Below are 16,954 nucleotides of genomic sequence, written 5' to 3'. Positions count from 1 at the left end.
GCCAAGCGACGCTCACACCTGGTGTTAGCCGCCCAGTCCATGACAAGGGGGCCCAGGTCCGCCTGTCAGGAGAGGCGGGTAACACACGAAGGTGTGAAAAGGCGGGATCTGAACTGTCGCCCGCGCGCGAAGTGAGGCGGAAGCTGAGCTGACGTGCGCGCATGAAGCGCTGGCAAAGACCAGGCTTTTCGAGAACTGCGCTGGTGGTAAAAATTCCATTCACCCCGGTCACAACAATGCCGAGCGTCGCTCGCGTGACTAGGTGTACCACTGTGTGGGGGGGCCACGAGTCAGTAAGCCGCTGCGACGTGATGAGGCAGCGAAAAACACAATGGATGGTCAAAGCTGGACAAGACTCCTATAGCGTGCACATTCTAACGCTGGAGGCTTCAAGTTATACATAGCCAAATCACAGTAGTGGCCCCATGTACGGGTTCGCCACCTCTCCCGAGGTGGGCCCGGGGGCCACTGTCGGTACCCTGTAGCAGGGATACCCACTTCTACCGCAGCAGGGAAGGACTCGCGTAGTCATCCATAACTACGCCCTAAGAGGCGGAGCAGTCGGGCCCCAGGGGGTCAGGCTCTTACCTCACCGGGCCAACGGCCCCGGACCCGTTCCCCGCTCTAGGATGGGTCCGGTGACGCCACGTGCCCCTGAGGAGGGGAAGCTCCGCGCCAACAGCCGAGGGCTCGGAACCTCCATAGGGGTCCGAGACCCCCCCCCCCCCCCCCCCGCGTCCGTCCGGACCTCCCACGCGCGTAGAACCAATATACCGCTGGGGCGCGGTCCGGGGGGCACCACGTGTCCAGCAGGCGCAGGCGCGGGTGGTTGAGGCGTGCTCTGCTGCCGCAGCACGCGGGCGTGCTCTGCCGCCGCAGCACGCGGGCAGCTTTTGTCAGGCCTCACTGTAGACCGCATATTACCGAGGTACACAGTGCAGCCGCATGCGCCGCATCCGCGCAGAGCCCGTCTGCCGCATTAAATGGATATGACGGCACAACACCTTTTCATCATACCGCCTAAGCCGCAAGCTACACGGCCCGTTCAGCTACGTGGCAGGCAACGCCGCAAGCTACGCCCTGGCGCCGTTTCGACAAAACAGGGCGTGGCTATGCCGAACGGAAGATTCCCACGAGCAAGGAAATCCAGGAAGGAGATCTCCGACGCCTGCAACGCCATAATGTCTGTACAGTATGTTATTTTATACTATATCGTTGGGCTCACCTGTCGAGGACCCAACGGCCATGTACGCGCCTCCCTTGAGATATAAAAGGGAGGCGCTTGCAGCACACTCTAGATTTTCTAAGACTCTCGAAGGCCAGGAAAAAGGCAGACACAACACAAGCTCGAATTCACTCCGAACAATCTCGTTCTCAACCTCTTGAGAGTGCAAGCAATACAACACACAGTGGACGTAGGGTATTACGCTCCGGCGGCCCGAACCACTCTAAACCTGTTGTGTTCATCGTGTTCTTCCACCGAGATTGGGCTAATCCTAGCTAACCCCCGAGTACTCACCCTCTGGGTTTAGGCGGGTGCACTACGCCACCCGGCTGTGGGTTTGCACACCACGACATGAGTTGTAAATCGCGAGATGAATTTAATTAGTCTATTTAATCCATGATTTGGGCCCTGTTTAGTTCCCACCCCATAAACCTCGTAAACGCAAAAAAACCGTCACATCGAATGTTTCGACACATGATGGAGTACTAAATGAAGTCTATTTACAAAACTTTTTGCATAGATGTGCTGTAAATCGCGAGACGAATCTAATGAGCCTACTTAATCCATGATTTGCAACAGTGATGCTACAGTAACCATCCATTAATTATTGATTAATCATAGATTAATTAGCATCATTAGATTCATCTCGCGATTTACAACCCATCTGTGCAAAAAGTTTTGTAAAAAGACTTCATTTAGTACTTCAAATTAGTAAGATTCCAACGCAAAATTTTTTTGCGCTGGAACTAAACAGGGCCTTGCAACAGTAATGCTACAATAACCATCTGCTAATCATAGATTAATTAGATTTATTAGATTCATCTCGCGATTTATAACTCATCTGTTCAAAAAAATTTATAATTAGATTATGTTTAATCCTTCTAATTTTTGGCTGAAAATTACTACAGTAAATTTTGTTTAAATTTTTACAGGACCTAAACAAAGCAAGCAATCAAGCGTCATGCGTGGATTAGCCTCCTCACCGGAGCGTTCCATCCTGCGGAACAGCACGCGACGGTGGGAGTGGGACACAGCGCCGTGCGGTTCCTATGCGCGCGTGCGCTCCCATCCTATCCCTGATCCCTCTCTCTGCTCTGCAGGCGGTGATCCTTTCCGTACGCGTGTGCATCCCTCGATCTCTCTCCGCAGATACCGAGGCTGTCTCTCAGAGCAGTTGGGGGAGGCCGTATTCGAGGCCGTGCCATCCCCGTCGCCGCAAGAAGTGTGCGGCGCTGCTGGCCACTACTTCTGCTACCGTCGCCGACATATGTTCCTCCCCTTCCTTTATCTACCCGCTCCATCTGCTTCACCTTGTCAGTCTTGCTGCTGCAGGAAACCCTAGCCACAGCTCTAGGTCCCTCCGTTCTTCCCTCTGGTTGTCGCCTTGCTTTGTTTACAACGTGTAATTCATGAGCTCCAGCTCTTTATTGTGGTTTCCTTGCTCTTTAGTGCATCTGATCTGCTACATTTTTTGCATGACATGTAATTCTTGGATATGCTTGTGGGCTGCAAGCGAGCCATCGGGTCCGTGACCTGAGATCTAGGAGTCTCCATCGATGGAAAAAGCTGACTGCAGTGAGTTCGTAGCTTTGTCTTCCATTTTTTTCCCGATAGATACACGTGAGAAAAAACTTTCCTATTCACTAATTGAGATTTGTTGATCTTATACATTTTTCCCATGGTGGTTCTACTGTTGGCTAACTGCATCCATCTAGGCTATTATAGTTTGTAGTGGTCCTCCTTTGTCACTATGTACTTGAATTGAGATGTTTGATGTGCAGTATCTACTGGTTTTAAGATAGAAATTTCTAGCTTATGTCAGCAAGAAATTTCTTAAGATAGCACAGTGTCAATTGTTTTGGAAATAGAATTTATTCCCAGCTATCTCTTTATTTCTAAATCTATTAGAATAGTGTCTGAATTTGGTAATGATTATAGTGGGTTCAGTGTAACATGCTTGATCTTCTAAACCAACTGATATTTTATGATTGTATAAGAAATTGATTTCTAAATCCTAAAGATGACGCATGATCAAATGACTTGTCATGCAATGTATGGTGGTTTTGCTTGATTGCTTCTGCTGAGGGGCTCTTAGCCTTTTGCCCTTCTAGCTATATTTTCATATTTTGATGATTCATTCCAGAAAAAAATAATATTTTTATCCTGGTTTTATGCTGCTCCAAAAAATCTATATTGATGAAGCTTATGTTTGTTTTCATATCATTTTCTTCATACATAATTTTTGCTATTTTTTATATGCCTCACAAATTATAAGTACATGTCTGAAGTAGTAGCCACATGTGACATACATTCCGATTAATGCACCTTTTTAGGTCAACAACACATCCTGAACCAAACATGCTTAACATCTGACAAATATTATCTTCATTGTAGACGTCTTCAGTTGGTATTAATAAGTTCTATAACAACTAACAGTTCTTCTCAATAACTATATTTACAGTCCAACACTGATGCTTAGAAGGGAGAAGATCAACTCATTTTGTATTTACACAGTTGCAGCCACACTTCGCCCTACATGAGCAGACTTATTGCTTCATGCTATTTATTCAGCCATTTTGTAACATGACGCTCAGCATCAATTACCTTTCTTTTGGATACCTCATGGCTGCAAAAAGTGTTATCTCCTACACTCTCTTTAGTATCTTGGTACTCAAGTCTTTTTTGGATTAGTATTCTAAGCTGCCTCCTTAAATATTTGGTAGCTACTAATGCTGATCATGAAATATAATATATATAGCTCGACAAAACCCATGGGCTGCACATGCCATATTCAGTAGTACAAATGTTGTTAAGATATTTGCATCAGACATTATGATAAGTTTGTCATTCCAAACATTCTTTTAGTAACTTATCAATTACACCATACTTATGTTTGCATAGATCGTAAAAAAGTGTTGATAGGCCGCGCAAAGCGCGCGTTTTGTTCTAGTTGTTGGAAAGAGTTCTGCATACCGCTGCTCGCTGATGGATCCTAGGCGTAAAGTAGATAGCTGAAGCTCGAAGATCTTGGATACTGAACAGATGTTAATGAACTCAGGCCAAGGGAAGAAACTACAGAGTATTGGAAGTTTTTTTTTATTCGAACCCGTGTGAGCTGTTGGATCTATCAGAATTGTAAGGGTAAGTCAACCTATGTATCAACAAAACAACAAGAGCTAAATCAATCTGAGTCCGCCTCGCCATATTTCGCAAACCACGTTTTTTTGAATGTAGGAGAGAGCTTGTTGGAGTATATATTAAGAAGAAAAAACAAATAAAGCGGTTTAAAACATGTACGCAACGCGAATCGCTCGGAAGAGAGACTGTAGATCGATATATTATTACATAAAAGGAACTACCAAGAAAGCTGAAGCAGACAGTGATGTGACTTCCCAACTTATTTACTTTTTTCTAGCCCTAAACGCGATGAAATCTCCTGCTACAGGACAAAAATTTTTGGGTGAAATTTTTTGGATAATGTTTGACCACTAATTAGAAGTATTAAACATAGACTAATTATAAAACTAATTACATGGATGTACGGAAAATCACGAGACGAATCTACTAAGACTAATTAATCCGACATTAGAAGTTGGTTACTGTAGCACGACATTGTCCAATCATGATCCAATAAGGCTTAAAAGATTCGTCTCGTAATTTCACCCGGGGTTGTAGAATGAGTTTTGTCAGTTATTTACATTTAATACTTTAATTAATGGTCAAACATTGTTAGTTACGAGGCTGGGCTGGCCGCGCCCCATCGCTGCCGGTGCGGCGTGACGCTTGCCCGAGGCCAGGCCGACCACCGGCCCGCTCTCGGCCACGCTCGCCGCAGCCTGCCCCAGCCCACGCTCGCCGCAACCCCATCGCCGCCGCCGGCACGAGGCCACGCTCGCCCACCCGAGGCCAGGCCGGCCGCTGCCCCGCGCTCGCCGGGAAGGAGAGGGAGGGGGAAGAGGAAGAGGGGGATCCGAGGGAGGCGCACCCTAGAGTGGTTGTCGGCCGCGCTCGCCGGGAAAGGGAGGAAAGGAAAGAGGAGAGGGGGATCTGGGGGAGGCCGAGGCGTACCTGGATCCAAGGGAGGCGCACCACAGAGTGGCCGCCAGTCACCAGTGTAGGAGTCGCGAAGTTCCTACGCGACCGATGGAGGCAGCAGCCGGGCGGAGTGTCGATCGGTGGCGGCGGGGCTTCGCGCCTGCGGCGACCAGGCACCGTGACCAGGTGGGGCAAGGCGGCGACCGGGGGAGACGGCCGACTTGGGGTGGCGTGACGGACGGGTGCACACGCCGATGCGGTTGCCGGCGGCCGGCCGGACGGCAGCGTGGAGGTAGGGACGTGCTGGGACAGACGGTTGGGTGCGTGGGCGGGGGCGCTGTGGCGAGGGCTGCGGGTCGTGCACTCGTGCCTCGCGTGCCGCGGCGGCTTCGTCCGGCTCGCGCTGCCGCGCGGCTTAGCCGACGCACGAACCACTCCCACATTATAGGAGTAGAGACTGTATCACTCAAAAAAATTATGGAAACTAAACGGGCTCAAAGAACGAAATGAGTCTCCCCTCTATCGTGGGTCTGCCTCCCCCGTGCCTGGGCTCTGCGGTTCTGCCTCCCGTCAATCCGCCCACCGCTCCCTCCCGCTCGTCGCCCCCGTCTTCCCCACTTGCGCGAGCAGTTTCTTCCACCTCGTGCTCCGCTCCTCCACCCCCCTTGCTCACCGGACGAGGCTCCGCTGCAGTTGGCCGCCGTGCAGTTGAGTCACTGCACGTGGGGCCTGCACGCGTGGGGCCCACGTGGCAGTGACCCAACTGCAGGGGAGTTACTGCAGCGGATCCGGTTCCTTGCTCACCGTCACCGCTCTGGCCTCGATGTCCCCCCTCTCCGCTCCCCTACCCTCGCCGCTCCGCCCTTCTCATCGCGGTCTCCGCCTAGGCGCCGCTGCAAGCTCTCACCTCCCCCTCTCTCGCCGCTCCGGCCTCCCCCTCCCTCTCTCCGCTCTCCCACCCTCGCCGCTCCGTCCTCCTCCCCGTCGCACACGCCGCCGCGGTCAAGGCCCAACCCACGGCACCCTCCCTCTCCCCCGCTCGCAATCGACGCCCTCTCTCCCCCTCCCCCTCACTGCTGTCGTCGCCCTCCCCTCCTGCGCCACGACCTGCACCCCCCCCCCCCCCTCTTTCGCGGCGCCGCCGGGTTGCGACCCGCTGGAGGGGCTCTTGCGCCATCGTTCCTCCGCCGCGACCCGCGCGCCCCCTCCTCTGCAGCGTCGTTGGGTCGCGACCCGCGAGAGGACTTCTACGCCGCCGCCACAACGGTGTCCCAGCGCTGGTGGTCGGGGCAGCGGCTACCTGGGCCAGCACCTCCTCGCCACGTTCGCCTCGGTCGCCGGCTTCCTCGACGTCGCGTTCACCCACCACAGCCAGGCCCCGCCGCAGCCGCTCCTCGATGCGTACCCCTCCGTCCGCGACTTCCACATCTCGACCCCCGCTCTAGCTTACGGCTTCGAGGCGATATCCACGACCTTCGGCCTGGTGCGTCTCATTCCCATTGAGTAGAACTTGCACTTGGTCTGTGACCATCGTGTGCCATTTTGTCAAACACTTCCGGGAAATCTCCTCCTGCATTTGCTTGAACATTCGGCCGATGGGTACTGGTTCATTTGCGAATTGCGAGTGCGTGCTACTGCTCTGATATTAACTTCTGCACTCTACTGCTACTGCTCTGCTCACCTGTACAAGTGAGACTTACTGATTCAGTAATTTGCGATTGCCTGGTTTATGTTACATGGATTACTAGCTCATTAGTAGTACAAGAGTTCTCCGCTAATCGAGGAGCATGCTAACTTTGACCTGTTCAGACCCATGTAGTTGTCAGCTGTGCTGCAATCTCAGTTCCTCGGGCTCGGGCATGTGAAATGGATCCACCCACTGCTATACTGTTCTACATACATGTAAACAATTACACTTTATCAGTTATTAGTACCATGGTGACTGTCTGACTGACATCAACATACAGACTGCAGATGGCTGAATCTGTTGTTGTTTGTGGATATAGTCACAGTATAATCAAATCTGTATCTGCAAGTCCATCATCGGTATTAATCTCGTCTCTGTGATGGAATGTAGCATCGAAGCGTCCATATCCGTCTGTTAACACACATGCACTTTTTCAAATCTACATTTTTCTTTCTTTGTTACTCCTGTAATGATTCTCCGAAAGAATCAAACATAGTTATTTCAGAAACATGATATTTACAATGCGGGTTGGGTTTAACTTTTGAACTGAAATAGTTTACAACCTGAGCATTGAGCTCCCTTTAAGCATTGTGCTTTGGTATGAAGCTGCATTGTCTATTACTTGGTAGGTGCTCAAATACTTGCTAGGTGCTCAAATTATCAAGTAGACATAACCTTTTATGTAAACATTTATTTATAATTCCAAGTTCTAATTTAAGCTAATTGCATGAATTTATCATTATATATCATTACAAATATTGCATGCTAAATTGATACTTCTAAAGATAATTTTTATCACCCATTTGTTTCTCACTCCTTTTTTACCCCCTGCAAACTGCTGATTGCCTGGAGTGATTGTATTTTTTTCAACAAAGTTCAAGCAGGTTTAGCAGCTACTGCCACTTCTTTCTTAGTTTCTTCTTCAGCTCCAGCGTTTGGACCCTACCTCTATTGCTACTGGGTACTGTTTACCTGTACATTGATTTTGTGTATTGTTTCGTTTCAAGTTCAGGCTGCTGCAAAGTGGACAAGGACCTAAGCAAGGGATGTCATGTTACCTTTGTAGGTTCTTGACCTCCTACATGCGTTTTCTTTCTTTAAAAAGTATTTCATATTTACTTTGCTGCATACATGATCCAGTAGATATAGCCAAAGTATGGCTCTTCATTTTTCTGTTCAATGCTGAGATTATGATGTGAGTTCTCTTTTGTGAATGACAGTTACATAGATTGTGTGAAATATGGTACTTTGTAATAGTTAGTTGGTATAGCTAAATCCATTGCTTTTAAAAATGTGTGGTAAAAATAGGGCACCTATGCGATAGCCAAATTGGTACCAGCTGGTCATGCTGTATATACTATATCAAGAAACTATACATCATCATGTACGGAAAAACTAACGGTTGCACGCTGTCCCCTCTCATCTGGTATTCACATTACTTTAATTTTTGAGCCACACACATTTACTTTGTCAATAGTAAAATTTAAGATTAGTAAAAGGTTGCTTTCATGTTGGGGTATGTGACCTTTCAAGAGATCTGATGTCTATTTGTGGTCATAGGATAGAGAATTTAACTGGTTATGTGTTTTAGTGGGTTTTCAGTAATCTTCTCAATATGTTTTGTATCATATGACCGACAATTCTCTGCTTTCATAATGGTTCTGTGGTATATGATGCTTCTTTCATCTTTTGGAGTTTTGGGTGCAGTCAGCCATAGAAGAGGTTGTACCAATGAGATTTTGTTGGCCATTGTTCTGCCAAGCTTGCTGATTATTCCATTTCGGTAAAGGTGAGGATATTCGTTATTCTGCTGCCAAACTACCGGCAGGATGTAGCTCTGTGTATACTCAACTTCAGATGTGTTTTTGGCAAAATAAAGTTGTATGGTTTGTGATTTGCCTACAACCAAGCCTGCCATCATCTGAGAAGGCTTCAAGCAGGTTCTACAGTTCTAGCAGTACTCGTTTTGTTTACTCAATCTGAATTAGCAAATTATACGATGTCTGACCAAATACCATTTTTTCATTAGAACCTGATGTGATTAGCAAGTAATCCCTGTTATTCCAAAAGGAGAACAATAAAAACTGAAAAGTTTATACAACGTATATGCTTCCATTGCTCTGCTCAGCAGTAGATAATATGATAATTTACATATAACCTATTGTAATATATTCGTATGCCTGCATTTATATTCTTTGTCACAGTCTGAATGATTTTTAGTTTATCTTTAGAGCTAAGTATCATACGGCTTCAAAACTGATGTCACTTTGAATATGGTGCTGAGAGGATTTCAAGACAATGGCCAAGAGTGCTCGACTTCCGCGATCAGGTTTTATCTATCTTTCACTTATGTTGTTCTATAAATCTAATAAGTTTAAGTTTTGCTCAGCCGTGCCCCTACATACTTGTAACTCGAGTCATTAAATTAATGAATCAATTTTTTTTTCCTAAATGATCTTGTGTTGTACTAGATCTTTTGGAAGGAAAGTACCATGCCTCCCTCAACAGTCATTCTTCATGGTGGGAGGCAGTGAGGAAGTGATTTAAGAAAAATGCATCGCTGTCTAACATGTTGCTTATCAAGAATGCCTAGCAGCCCTTACAAATCTGAATGTATGTCAATAGCAGCATGCGTCTTATGTTGTACTTTGGTTGAATATTTTGATGTGATTATCTGATTGATTGTTTGATTTGCATCAAGATTTGTCCCAATATACTTTTTCGTTCGCGTTAAAAAAGTTTAACTCCCGTAGCAACGCACGGGCATTCAACTAGTTAAGCAAAAACGAATTAAAACAAGGCTGGCGATGTATTGGCATCACTCCTGACGCCACGCCGGCCACGCAGGGACTAATAATCACTGATCTGCCCGCATAGATTACGCGAAACCCCTCTCATTTGCTCGAGCTACGTACCATCTGTCGCAATTGACGGCCGACTTTAGTTCTCTTCTTCCCCTCCGATATTACCGCTGTAAGCCTGTAACACGAGCGACGCCATGAAACAATCCAAAACCATTGTTTTTACCGCGCACTTCCCCGGTATCTTATCGAGCGCACCACCAGCGAGTATCGTGCGCATCTAAGAAAAATGGATTCGTGTCGCAGTCCCCAAACAAGACTAGCTAGTACAAGCGATGTCCTACCCACGTCATCCCTCGCCTTTCGCCCGCCGCTCGCGCCTATTTAAACGGCTCGATACCTCCCATACCCCACGGCAAGTCGATCCAGTCCTCAGGCTACAGCAGCAGCAGGAGCTGATCAGAACTTGGGGGCCGGGGCAGCAATGGCGATGTCCAACAAGCTCGCGTTCCTGGCCGTGCTCGTCGTCGTCCTGCTGCTGCAGGCGTCGTCGCGCGCCGCGGGGCGCCGCCACCACCACGACCACGGCGAGCCGAAGGACCCGTGCGGCGGCGGCGGCCCGGGCCTGCTGGGGCGCCACAAGGACCGCGGGTGCACGTCCCCGGCCGTGCACGGCGGCGGCACGGCCGCGGTGATGACGGAGAACGGGTTCCAGAAGGGCGAGAGCGGCGGGGGCCCCTCGGAGTGCGACGGCAAGTACCACAGCGACGGGGAGATGATCGTGGCGCTGTCGACGAGGTGGTACGCCGGCGGGCGGCGGTGCCACAAGCCGATCCGCATCACGCACGCCGGGCGCACCGTGGTGGCGAGGGTCGTGGACGAGTGCGACTCCCGGCACGGCTGCAAGACCAACATCGTGGACGCGTCCAAGGCCGTCTGGAACGCGCTCGGGCTCGACGTCAAGATCGGCGAGGTCCCCGTCACCTGGGCCGACGCCTGATGATCGACCGGCCAGCAGGCGGTTGCTGCTGCTGCTGCTGTCGTCGTCGCATCAGCAGAGTGTGTGAGAATGTGTGCCTGTACAAGTCCTGATGAGGAGGAGGGAGGGAGGGCGGTACGGTCGATGTCGGTAGCTGCTCTCGACTCGAGGCGTACTAGGTAGAGTGGCAGAATAAAACTAGTTGCATGCAAATGGTGTGTGCGAGATGCGACGACGACTTTATTTTATTATCCTGTACTAATTAAGTGTGATATATACGATCAGCTGTTGCTGTCAGTCCAATTATGAAACTGTCCTTGTTTTGTTGAGTCAGCAGTGGCATGCATGAGCTCATCACGCGATCGTTTGATGAAGACTAACTCGTGTAGACCCGACAGGGGTAGTAAAACTATGGCAACAATATATGGCAACCAAAGGTCCAAAGCTGATTTTGTTTATTGAATAGAATTTTGGTTATTACGATGCCAACCAGCAAGATGATGATGTGATTGTGAACTCGTCTGGTCGATCCAGCAAGCTAGCTCTCCTGATAATAAGCTTAGCACCTCAAAAAAAAACGAGGCAGGGTTGTAATAGGTACAGTACTATGATACACACACTACCGTTTTTACATGCACTCGTGATGACCGACGTTTGGAGATAGGTGAGAGAATTATGGATAGTTGAGAGAATCTGGAACATCATGTGAACGATCTAGATAGACGATGTGACCACAAGTACATGTGAAGAGACCTTTTCGAAGGCCAAGCGAACATCAGAACCTCATGCGAATGGAGGATAAGGCATTACAATAGAAATATTTTATGCCATCATATGCATAGAAGTTCACAAAATTAAAGGGTACTACCACTGATAAAACAAAAGAAACAGAAGTCCAAGGGGGGGGGGGGCAAATATATTACATTTAGGACTACAAGAACTAGTACTTGATAGCTTAGCCACTGCATGATTCTATATTTAGAATTCTCACTGCTGAAACTGCAGGCTAATATTGACCTTAGTATCAACAGCCTACCTAACTTCTACTACTATGTTGATTGGGTGTTTGGATTGAGTAATGTATAATAGGCTGACCACCGTTCACCACCTATTTCATCAAAAACACATGGCCAATACCGGTCGATCATGTCGCCAAATTTCTCACAAGCACATGAGCAGCTCATCATGGATGGGGTCATCCTCATAAGCCCACAGCTCTTTCAAAACCACAGGGCACCTCATAGCCACGAACTCGAACAAGCCATCATCGGTGGCCATGAGCACGTCCAGCGCAGGAGGATCCTAGAGGAACTCGATGCAAGCCTCCCTGAGCGTGCGGCAGCGGTGACGCACGGCCAGCCTCAACATCTTTGCAACCGTGTTCCCGTTTACGCCTCCGCTCAGTTCCTCCTCGCAGATCAGCTTGAGCCTCTGCACGCCGTACCTGTCCGCCGCTTCCAGCAATTGCTCAGCCATCATAGGCTCTTCTGCTAGCTCAGTCGTCTCCGGCAATGAATCTGTGTATATGAAATGCAGCAAGGCCTCAAACACACGAGCTAGCATACCATGAATCCGTATGCAACAATCCCCTGCGGCGGCGGCGGTGGCGGCGGCTGCGCCGCCGCCTCTGCTCGTCGCGCCAAAGAACTCTGCACTGAAGACCGGCGACTGAGCTGCAAGAACACATCTGTGCGCGCTTAACGTCTCACCGGCGACCCGGAACGCGACGTCGGCGCCCTGTCCGGCGGCGAGGAGGTTCCCAAGATGCCGCTGCAGGTCGGAGAGCGGCGGCGGCCTATCCTCCGTCCAGCTCTTGGCCGGAACGGAGACGTCGCACCGGATCCTGAATTGGTCTTCCATGAGATGCTCCGACGCCTCCAAGAACTCCCTCCTGACGAAATCGCTGAAGCCGTACCCTGCCCCGACGGCGGAGTACTCCATCAGGGCGGTGCACGTACTTGGAGTGATCCGGCACCGGGTTCCCCGCCCCGTCGAGCAGACTAAACCCGGCTCGTACCTTGACAGGTCTGGCGATGGCGCCGCCGCGGAGTTCGAGGAAGACCGATATGTTGCCGGCGGAGGAGGGGTATGCGCGCGCCGCTGGGGTAGCAGGAGATGCGCCAGGAATAGTCGCCGACCCAGAAAGTGGGGGACTGGATCTTCTTGCCATTGGGAAGCTCCTTGGTGCGCGAGTAGCCATCGATTTGGTACACGTAGTACATGGTCACCGTGCTCCCGACGATCGCCGAGGCGGAATAGAACGCCGCCATGGCGGCGAGGGTCTGGACGAGATGAACGATCTTATTCCCAAATTGCCAATTTGACACTAGAAAAAATGGAGCTTGTCTATTTGACACTCAATCTTCATTTCTTACCTGTGTCTCCGAATCTATTTTTCTTTGCCAATTTGACACCACCGTGATCTTCTGTTAGCCATCGACGTTAGAATCCCGGGCGGCCCACACGTCAGTCTCTCTTCCTTTCTCCTCTCTCTGTTGGATCCCAGATCACAGACACCAGCGGCTCATCCGAGTTCCCGTGCCCGCCGCGTGCTCCGCCGTGAGTGCGCCGCCACCACGGCCGGTCTGCCCCCCGGCCACGGCGTCGCGCCCGCCCTCGGCGCAGCACAGCCGCTCCACGGCCACTAGAGCGCGCCCGGGTTCCCCGACGGTGGCGCCGACCTCCGCCATGCGCCGGGCGAGCGCGGACGGGTGCCGCGGCCACCGCGCAGGGCCGGTTTGCCTTGGCCGAAGAGGCCCCAAATCCCGACGCGGACCGCGTGCGCGGGGGCCTTCTCCTCCACCAGCGCCACCAGGCCCTCCATGGCCTCCCTCTGAGCCCAGCGGCCGCGAGCCGGCGCGCAGCAACATCGAGCGCGTGCGGGGCCGGGGCGGGCACGACATCCCCCGTCAGCCCGAAAAGGAAGAGCCACATTGTGCGGCGCGGGGCCGGGCCGCGGCGGCGCATCTGCAAGAACTGCGGGGCGGCGGTGAGGTCCCTCCAGCGGCGGCACACACAGCGCGCGTCCAGGAGTGCAGGCAGCGGCAGCCTGCGCAGCACCATCTCCATGACGTCGTCCGGGAGCACCGCCAGGGACGAAGCGGCGGTCCCTTCTTCCAGGTGAAGCACGGGGGTGGGCGCGGTGTTGTCAGGGTCGTCGCCCGGGGCATGCCGGCGTGGGGTGCGATGGCAGGGTCCACCTCGTCACAAGCGCAGACGCGGTAGGCGTCGGCGGCGCCGAGGCACAGGCGGAGGAGGCAGCTCCTGTGCTGGTGTCTGGGATCCAACAGAGAGAGGAGAAAGGAAGAGAGACTGACGTGTGGGCCGCCTAAGATCACGGTGGTGTCAATTTGGCAAAGAAAAATAGATTTGGGGACACGTAGATAAGAAATGAAGATTGGGTGTCAAATAGACAAATTTCTTTTTTTCTGATGTCAAATTGGCATTTTTCTCGTATTCTGGGAGCGTTCCTCGATGTGAAAGATTGGCGATACGTCAGCATTAAGTTGTCAGGTGGCCGAGCCCGTTAGATCCGACGAGGAACCCAAGAAGGTTGGGCTTTTGCAAATATACTTTTGGCCCTGCCTAACCCACATGTCAGCCGGCCATAGTTAGTAAGCTCCAAAATAAATCATTACTCATTTTAGATTTTCTGTAGTTGCATAATTTTTATTATGCATATAGATATATGTTATGTCAAGATGTATAATAAATTTTATTTATTTAGAAAAATAAAAATGACTAATAATTTATGATGGAGGGAGTAGATAGCCAGGTATGGTTACTAATAATACTTTAAAAGGTTGTACATGTACTGGATCCTTGTCAAATTCATGTTCTGGATCCTTGTCAAATTTACTCACTCTCGCTGAACATGTTTTTTTAGGGTTTTTTTAAGGGTCTCGCTGAACATGTGCACGCATGCGCAGTTATATAAATCGTCTTTGTATCATTGAATTTTCTTAGACGAGGTTTGAGATTAACAGGGCGTTTATAATTTTTGTTTGACTGAAACCGATTTGAAATATTTGGGTTACTAAGATTCACTCATGTAGGAACTAGCAAGAAGATGATCCTAGTTCTTAACTGTTTATCTTGCCGGCCATGTCACGTTCTGATGTCGTATATATCCTTCTCATGAATGGCCAATATTTTCAGGGAAAATGTTTCGATCGATCGGGTTTTCAGACATGCACAGTTAGTCAGCTTCGGTGCGTGTGCACGGTTGATCGTCCCTCTCCATGGATGCCAGCATGGATGTTCCTGTGTTTGGAGTGCGATTTTTTTTTTTTTGAGCTAGCTACCTGACACCGCCCACATGTAAACTGGAATTCCAGCCCCCATCAGCGACTTGTTCTTCGCCCTGGATTTACCCCGTACCATTGCCGGCGAATCCATGCCAAAAAAACGCAGATCCTGTAACAGCTAACGTATCCATACAATATGATTCCATCGGTACAATAATGGAAGCAGAATGACAACCAAACCAGGGCAGCTGAACACACGGTCTGTCATCCCCTTGTTGGGCAGCCTGCAGCAATTGCTATATAAACACTGCGAGACGCACAGAGCCTGGCAAGAAACTGCGCGTGAGCAAGCAGCAAGCAGCAATGGCGAACGCCAAGTCTCTCGCCGCAGTGCTAGTGCTGGCCGTCCTCGCCCTGCTGCAGCTGATGGTCTGCGCCCGCCACTCGCCGGCCGTGTCGGCGCACACCCCGGCCGTGATGACGTTGAACGGGTTCGAGCGCGGGGGCAGCGGCGGCGGGGCGGCGGAGTGCGACGGCCACTTCCACAGCGACGGCGAGAGGATCGTGGCGCTGTCCAGCGGGTGGCTCCGGCTGGACGGCACGCGGCGGTGCAACCGGAGGATCCGCATCACGAGCCGCGGCGGGCGCTCCGTGGTGGCCAAGGTCGTGGACGAGTGTGACTCCTCGCGCGGCTGCGGCGACAACATCGTCGACTCGTCGGCGGCCGTGTGGAAGGCGCTCGGGCTCGACACCGACGTCGGCAGGGTCCCCGTCACGTGGTCCGATGCCTGATGATCTGATCGAGCTAGTGTGGCCGGCCTGAGTGTATCATCAGTCAAGAGTCACTTTGAAAAATTAAAATTATGTCATGTTAAAGTTCCTGTTTTTAGAGTGGCTGTAGCCTCTTTTGAGGTCAAAACCGGGTACTCTTTCCCATTATCTAAAAAAAGTTCTTGTTTTTAGAAAAAAAAAGTTCTTGTTTTTAGAAAAAAAAGTTATGTTAAAGTTGTCATTTTGCAATTTATTTAATTTTTTTTAGAATACACAGTACAACTCAGACACTCACGACTTCTCAGCTTGGTGAATACAAATAAGTAAGGTCATATAACCATGGATAGATAAGTAAGGTCATACTACTTTTCAGCGAGTGACAAGCAATCACTCGATTTTTACCGGTCCTATAAGCATAGCAGTTACTCGAACTCAAATCTAGTGTTCGATACATAGGTTCCTAGGATCATGTATCTAGAGTTTCAATTCAAATCCAACTGTAAATGCACAAGTAAGTAGTACATAAAGTGCATAATTTGAAATACTGGGTTTATGTCCGGGGCTTGCCTTCGCGGTAGTCACTAGCTAAATCAGCCTTGTGCTCTTCCGGACTTTGGTCCGGGTCTTCAGTCAGTATAATGGCATTCAACTGGGCTTCTTGATCAGCTCCTTCGGACTCCTGGATCAGCTCGTACGTCCCGTCCGCTAAAACAGTCGTATCTATATGTGATGCAAGAAACGATATTACAAACACATATACTTCACGATAAAGTTGTAGTCTAACAAATAGCAATCAAAATTTAGTATATGGGCAATCGTTTATAGAGTAATTATTTAACATGTCTTACTACACAAAACAACATGACTAACCTCACAAGATAACTTGATTATCTTCACAAAGTAAGTTTTGGTTAGCTCATATAGCAAATAAATTATGGTTTGCTAAGAAATAAATAACTCAGCACACAAACAGTATTTAAATTCAGAAAAATTACTTCAAACAGGAAGTACATAGAGCAATCTATCTTGTAAATTTTATACCATTTCATGCAGCCAATTATTCAGAATAAAACATTTATTCAGACAACACCTAAAATAAGATTAAATTCTACAGAACAAACTATAACACTCATGAAGCTCAAAATTTCTTAGAACAGGCTTCATATGCTTATGAACGTCCTATTCCTATAATTTTTTTCAGAATTTATC

The 16,954-nt window shown here is 49.6% G+C and overlaps 3 protein-coding genes and 1 long non-coding RNA gene across 4 annotated transcripts; 3 read left to right on the top strand and 1 right to left on the bottom strand.

Annotated features, from left to right (window-relative positions):
- Nucleotides 1-6,060: 6,060 nt before the first annotated feature.
- Nucleotides 6,061-9,647, top strand: LOC120650686. The gene is made up of 2 exons (XR_005665773.1): nucleotides 6,061-9,276; nucleotides 9,419-9,647. It is a non-coding gene; the product is annotated as an uncharacterized LOC120650686 (long non-coding RNA).
- A 585-nt stretch (nucleotides 9,648-10,232) lies between these two features.
- LOC120647724 (putative ripening-related protein 6) lies at nucleotides 10,233-10,748 on the top strand. Its single transcript, XM_039924580.1, has one exon. It carries the CDS (start codon nucleotides 10,233-10,235, stop codon nucleotides 10,746-10,748), a length of 516 nt encoding a protein of 171 aa, XP_039780514.1.
- Nucleotides 10,749-12,029: 1,281 nt separating this feature from the next.
- LOC120647809 (BTB/POZ and MATH domain-containing protein 1-like) lies at nucleotides 12,030-12,668 on the bottom strand. The gene is made up of 2 exons (XM_039924644.1): nucleotides 12,437-12,668; nucleotides 12,030-12,244 (listed from the first exon to the last, which is right to left on the bottom strand). The coding sequence occupies exons 1-2, from the start codon at nucleotides 12,666-12,668 to the stop codon at nucleotides 12,030-12,032; spliced, it is 447 nt and encodes a 148-aa protein (XP_039780578.1).
- Nucleotides 12,669-15,337: 2,669 nt separating this feature from the next.
- LOC120647808 (putative ripening-related protein 7) lies at nucleotides 15,338-15,766 on the top strand. Its single transcript, XM_039924643.1, has one exon. The coding sequence runs from the start codon at nucleotides 15,338-15,340 to the stop codon at nucleotides 15,764-15,766; it is 429 nt and encodes a 142-aa protein (XP_039780577.1).
- The last annotated feature ends 1,188 nt before the right edge of the window (nucleotides 15,767-16,954 follow it).

Source organism: Panicum virgatum, chromosome 9K (genome assembly GCF_016808335.1).
Source record: "Panicum virgatum strain AP13 chromosome 9K, P.virgatum_v5, whole genome shotgun sequence".
In the NCBI taxonomy this organism is placed as follows: Eukaryota; Viridiplantae; Streptophyta; class Magnoliopsida; order Poales; family Poaceae; genus Panicum; species Panicum virgatum.
The sequence above is the reverse complement of the archived record's forward strand: the minus strand, read 5'-3'. Positions and strand labels throughout refer to the sequence as shown.